At 53.7% G+C, this 6108-nt stretch overlaps 1 protein-coding gene across 1 annotated transcript in view; it reads left to right on the top strand.

The window, feature by feature from the left end:
* Positions 1–2051: 2051 nt before the first annotated feature.
* Positions 2052–6108, top strand: part of NIN (ninein) — a gene marked incomplete at its 3' end in the record, with an annotated part of 60583 nt that continues 56526 nt past the window's right edge. The window contains exon 1 of the mRNA XM_080618258.1: positions 2052–2249. Coding sequence (XP_080474384.1) covers positions 2067–2249 — 183 coding nt within the window. The 5' untranslated portion in view covers positions 2052–2066. The remainder of the gene's footprint in view (positions 2250–6108) is intronic.

The raw sequence follows: 6108 nt of genomic DNA, 5'->3' as shown, positions 1-6108 counted from the left end.
TGCTGGCTTGAGAACAGAAAGTAGTTTGTTGCCTTCCTTCTGCTTGCAAGCACTTGAGGTTTTGGGTGCTGACAACTCCTCTGTGCCCTGAGCTTGAATGCAAATGCATTTGTATCTTCACCTCTTCCCACAGTGCTTGGGTGCTTTGCTAAAGCAGCTCAAGCGGCATCTGGGGGGGGCTGTAAACCCGGCGACACCAAGGGTTTGAAGCTCATGTGAGGCAATGTAGAGATGGGGTGGGATTGTGTCCACTCTCTTGAGATGTTCTGTGATGCTGCCATCCTTGCCTATGTCGGCAAAGGAGGAAGGACAGCCAGGCTGAGCTATTTCTGTCTTGTAGACCCTGTGTGCTGCTTGGCACCAGCCCTGCATCCCTCAGCAGGCACAGGAATCTGGTGCTGCTCTGCACTGTCATCTACTCCTGTGGCCAGCAAAATCAAGGACACAGCTGCTGCAGTGCTGCCCTGGATGTTTCCGACTCATCCGGCCACATTGGACAGGCTTTTCTAATTGCCCCTCTGCCATGGGGTGCTTATGTGGGCTGATGTGATGGCTCATGATGTTCTAGAAGATCAGTGTTTCTTGAGGCTGCAGTAGTGGACAGGGCGTGAAATCAGACTGCACCTTGCAGTTGGGGCAGCTTCACTTGTTCTGGGATGTCCATGAGCACTGTCAGTGACACGGGCAGCTGCAGGCACCCTGTGATGCTAAGAGGGATAGTGGGAGGTGGCAGCTCCATAGCAGGGCTGGACATTGAGGGGGTTTGAATAGGGCCTCCTCTTTGGGAAATCTGTGTGAGGTGACCTGCAGCAGCATTGGCAAAACAAAGCTCACGCAGAGACCTGGCTGGCTCTTGCGTCATGGTCTGAGGCTGGCTGAGCATCCTAGGGTACCCAGTTGTATCCTTGGGGCACTGGGTCCCTGCAATGCCTATTGCCACTTGGTGCACCATGTCAGTGATGGCTGCAGTGCCTGTGCATGTCTGCTGCGGTGGCTGTGCATGCCAGGGCTGTGTTGTGGCACTGGGTTATGCTGCTGCTGCATTGAGCCAGGCTGGGTAATGGGGTGCCAGCTGAATCCTTCATTTCAGACAGGAATTTTCCCTCCCTGTTCCCTGCCAGAACAGTTCCTGGGGCTGTGATGCTCTGGTTAGCAATGGGATGAGAGAGATGAGAAATTGTTGACTTGGAAGGGAGGGTGAAGCTCTTGGGCAAGTGGTAAGGAAACCACTTTGGCTTTGCTTGCTGGTGCAGGAGACCAGGTATGTTTCAGCTGCCTCTATGCTGGGCTCAGCTCTACTCTGGGACTGGGTTTGCTGCCGTCCTAGCAGTGTCCCCTGTCAAACAGCTCTCTGCCTTCAGACAGGGTTTGATGTGAAGTACCTGAAGAAGAGCAGTGACATGGGACTGGGCAGTGGTGCAGCGGGGACATGCTGGGGTTGTGGAGGAAAGCAGAGATGCTGCACATGGGCATCAACAGGGCTGACAGTGTGTTGGGGCTCCCTGAAGTCAGGCCAGCATCAAAATGAGCATATTTGGCACAGGGATGTGTTTTGTGTTCATGAAGGGAGGTGCACGTGGTGGCTGGCTCTCTTGAAGTGTTTGAGGTGGAGGCAGAGGCAGTGGTTGAGGTCTCTTGCCCTCCCCTCCACAGGCAGAGAGCCCCACGCTTTCCTCCCTGCCACTGGTGAGCTGTGGCTGCTGGGATCATTGTTTATCTTCTCGCTAAGGTGGGCAAAGCATCACCTGCGACACCTGGGAACCAGAAGGGCTCAAGGGAGCAATTTTCCCCTGCAGCTCCTCAGCTGCTCCAGCTGAGACACTAATGGAGACAGTGTGGGGTAGCTCTGCAGGCTTATCCTCTTGGTCTCCCTGCTGTGCAACTCCTGCCTTCACCTGGTGGGATGGAAGAGGTTGAAGGAGTGGTAGAGCACTAGGTTCACTCTCTGCGAACAAGCAGCCTCATGGGCTGCTCCTGTACCAGCCCTTGGGGATTTTAGACTGGGCACCGTGATTGATGTTAACTGGCCCCATCTCTCCCTGCAGGTGAGTGTGGCAGGCTATGGGATGGATGAAGCTGAGCAGGACCAGTATGAAGCTCGCCTCAAGGAGCTCTTTGACAGCTTTGACAGCACAGGCACGGGGTCCCTGGGGCAGGAGGAGCTCACTGACCTCTGCCATGTGCTGCACCTGGAGGAGGTAGCCCCGGCGCTGCAGCAGACCCTCCTGCAAGACAGCCTCCTAGGCAGGGTAAGTCTGGGGTGATGGTGGCAGAAAATGGGGGGCCGGAGAGCAAGGCAGTGGCAGGCAGCTGCTCCTGTGTGCATGGGAGGGTGATGGAAAGAGGCTGAACGTCTGTAACCTGTGAATGTCCAGCACCCTTGAGGCTCTGGGGCTGCAGGACTGGCAGTGTCTGTTGGTCTGTTCAGCAGGGTGGGCACAGGGCAGCTTCTGAGAGGGGGATTAGTGACAACAGGGAAGGAAACTGCTCACTGATGTGTCTTCCCTGACTGGAGGTAGTCTACATTCTCAGAAACAACCACTGTATGTTTAGCCTTGTGTGCCGGCATTGTGCTTATGCACGGCGTGTTGTTGCAGTGTCCGAGGCTAAACAGAGTGCTGGGTCCCTGCTGCTCTCGTGCTGGTGCTCGGCCCAGCACATGCTTGTTAACACTGCGTATGTGCCCCCAGCACTGGTTAGTGCTGCTTCTGGCCTAGGTCATCTCCCCAAACCAGCTCACCAGGTGCTTGCACAGACTGCAGGGCTGGGGAGGTACAGCCAGGGCTTGAGCCTGTGATTTACCTTGACTTAAGCTGTAGTTAAACTGGTGGAGCCACATGCAGTCATGCATGTTTCTCTGAAGAAGAGACTATTGTCCAGCACAGGCAGTCTCTGGCTGAACCACCTCTGTCCATGTTACCTGGTGCTGAGTTTTGGGGACCAATGGCTCCTTCTGCAGGGCTGCAGCATCCCACCAGCCTGCAGAGGGGAGCTGTGGCCAGTGAGCACACCATGCTTTCCAAAGTGACTTTTTCAGTTGTGGTTGTACCTTTATAGAGTTAAATGCCAGGTTGTTGAGGGGAAGCTGCTTGCCCTTGGGGGGACCTCCATGTTCAGCGTGGATGTCCTTGTGTTCGTGCATTATCTCTTTCCTGGCACGCTGTGCTCAGAGAGTGTTGGATGCTTCCCTCAAAATCACCCTGAAATCCCATCACTGCTTACTAATATCAGAAAATGCAGAGCAGGCAGCTAGGGCTCTCGATAGACATGAGCTAAGCAGTCATCCCAACTCCAGTTTCCTATTAAGCTGCAGCTTTCACAGAACAACTCCTTTAATGAACAAAGCCTCCTCTTCCTTGCCTGCCCTTGGGCATTAGCTCTTCTGCTGAGAGTGAGCAGTGCTGGAGCATGGATGGATCCAGACAGAGGTTTCTGACCTTTAGAGTTGCAGTGTGGCACTTGCTCGTGCACTGGAGACTTTCTGTGCAAGCAGCATCCTGAGCTTCCACTGCTCAGATGCTGTTCTCTGGCTTTGCTGCTTGCAGCATAGTGGGGTAGAGGGGAAGGAAGAGCAGTAAGGAAGAGATGTGGTTGTCACATCTGGTCAGGGCTAAAACAACAGTGCCCATCCCTGTGGCCTGCTCAGAGTGGGAGGAAAGCGAAGTTAAATGATGTAAATGCTCAGCCCAGTGGCACCAAAAAGCTCCTGCTAAAGCATCCCAAGTGCTGGGTCATGCTTGCCCAGTCCCAGCCAGGAGCTCCATCCCTGTGACCTGTCCCATGGCACAAGACATCCTGAGGAGCATTTTTATTTCATTCCTCCTCTTTGTCTTGGGGGAATGATTCTCCTTTACAATCTGTGACTTGAATCATGTCAGAAGAATCCATCTCCTGTGCTTCTGTCCCATCTCCTTGGCATTTGTGCTCGTTAGCAGCAGCAATGGCCCATATCTAAGCGCAAGCCTGATTTAATAGCTATCGAATCCTCTGGGTTTCCTAGGGAGCTCATCGGGAGAATAGCAGCAAACATGTTGCTCCCTGAGTGCAGGCTCCGTGCACCTGCCCTGCCAGCTCCTTGCCGCAGATGGTCCCTCTGTGTGGTGGGAGCAGCCTTTGTTTGCCTTCACTTCCAGAGCCTGGGTTTTATGGGAGGGCACTGGGAAGGGGGGCGGCAGAGGGATGGTTTTGTCCGCTGAGGGGCAACTCGGTGGGGCCACGTGCTTGCTTTTGTGCCGGGGGCTCTGCTCTGGGGATGAATGCTCCGTGGTGGGGCTGCTCGGTTGGACCGGGAGCTGAGCCAGCATCCCAGCAAGGGGCTGAACACGCTGCATCCCCAGCACACTCGGTGTGATGCTGTGGGGATTAATGGGTATGCGTTATCTCTGAGCTCTGGCGGGGGTGTGCAGATCCTGCCCTGACTCGCAGCAAAGCCAAACCATCCCAGGACCGCTTTCCCAGTGCAATTGCATGTGGAGGCGATGCAGGCACAGCAATTCCTAAGATTCTTTGGGGAGGCTGTTTCCTCTGGCCCCTCACACTTGCCTGCAGGACCGAGAGGATATGCACAGGCATGTCCTTCTCATCTGGCCTCTGAGAGGTTTTGCCCATTAATTAGCAGCTAATGCACAGTGGTGTCTTGGGGACAGTGCTCATGGGCTGCAGGATGACTGTGGTTATGTGATGTGTGAGGACCGGGCGAGTCGGGCACTTCCAGACCCTGCACAAGGACTGTCCTCAAGCAGGGACAAGGAGTTCAGCTTTCACCCTGCCCTGGTGCTGTTGCATTAACAAGCCTGCAGCAAGGACACTGTGGCATGGGGTTTTTGCTTTGCTTGTAAGTTCCTTTCAATGCTTTGGCTGGTGACCTCTTGCAAATCTGCTCCCCTGAGCCAGCTGTGGTGCTGCTCCCCTTACATGAAGCATCTTTTTGCATGCCAGACAGGTGACTTGGTTTCGAGTTTGCCCTGTGCCTGTGTCTTTCCCACCTGACATTTCCCTCTCCAACCCTGCGGTTGCTGCTGCTAGAAGGGGTTTGCAAGCACGAACAGGGCTTTGGGAAAAGGACTTTGCTTGAAGATCAAGGAGAGGGAGCTTGAAGAAGACACCAGTGCTGTTTTGCCCCAGAGTATGGGGTGACAGACTGCTGCTTTGCATTCCAGGGACAAATAGTGAGAAGCAGCAGGTAGCTTGGCACATGCACACTCTCTTTTTAGTGCTAATAAATTACAGCTTCATAGGAAACTTGCTTTAAAGCTGGTGTTGAGATTCTCAGAGATGCTGGAGTTGCTCAGTAGCTGACAGCTTGGTTGGTCTCTGATTACTGTGGGGAAGCCGGGCTGGGCTCACTATGCCTGTGTTGGTGTATTAGTCTTGTTTGCCTCTAATTTACTTGTTCTTGGGGAAAGTTCTCCTCTCTGTAGACTTAATGTGCCTGCAGCACTGTGCAGAACCCTGGTCTCACTGTGGGGTTTGCCAGGATCTGCATCCTGTCCCTGATCCATGACTCTGAGTTCGCACAAACATGTTCCATGTGATTGCCTCCCAAGCTCTGTTGTGTTCGGGCTGGATTGGATCAGCCCTGCTGTTCAAGGCCCCTGTGAACAGATGCACAAGTTGGAATCTTGTCCAAATCTAGTCCAGCATATTGAAAATACTATTAAACTTCAAACACTGCAACAGTGTTTTGCTGGTATGTGCTTTCTGTCCTGTGTTTATCAAGTTTTTTGGTTGGCTTGAGTGTCTGAGGCTGTTTTCCATAAGTGGATGGTGCTTTGTGCAGTGCTGCTGCAGTTGGTGCTCTCCTCCCCAGGGCTGTTACACCTGCCCTGTGCTGGGAATATTCTCTAAGCAAAACCCAAAGGTTGTTGCTGTAAGTTGTGCCTGCCCATGTGGGCTGTCACATCCCTGGAAGTGCCCCTTGCACTTGCAGGGTGCCCATACCCCCCCAGCACGGGCTCTCCAGGCAGGAGTGTGACTATCTGTGCCAGCACATGGGTGCTGGAGGTGTGCTGGCATCAAGCATATGAGGCTTTCTTTAAAATAGGAGACACTGTAGTGTTTGTGGCTTTGCTGTCAGGCAGGCTGCCTTGCCTGGCTTGTACTTGAGCA

The sequence above is a fragment of the Psittacula echo genome, assembly GCF_963264785.1.
Source record: "Psittacula echo genome assembly, chromosome: 5".
NCBI lineage: Eukaryota > Metazoa > Chordata > Aves > Psittaciformes > Psittacidae > Psittacula > Psittacula echo.
Note: the sequence above shows the minus strand (reverse complement) of the source record. Positions and strands in the feature narration are given on the sequence as shown.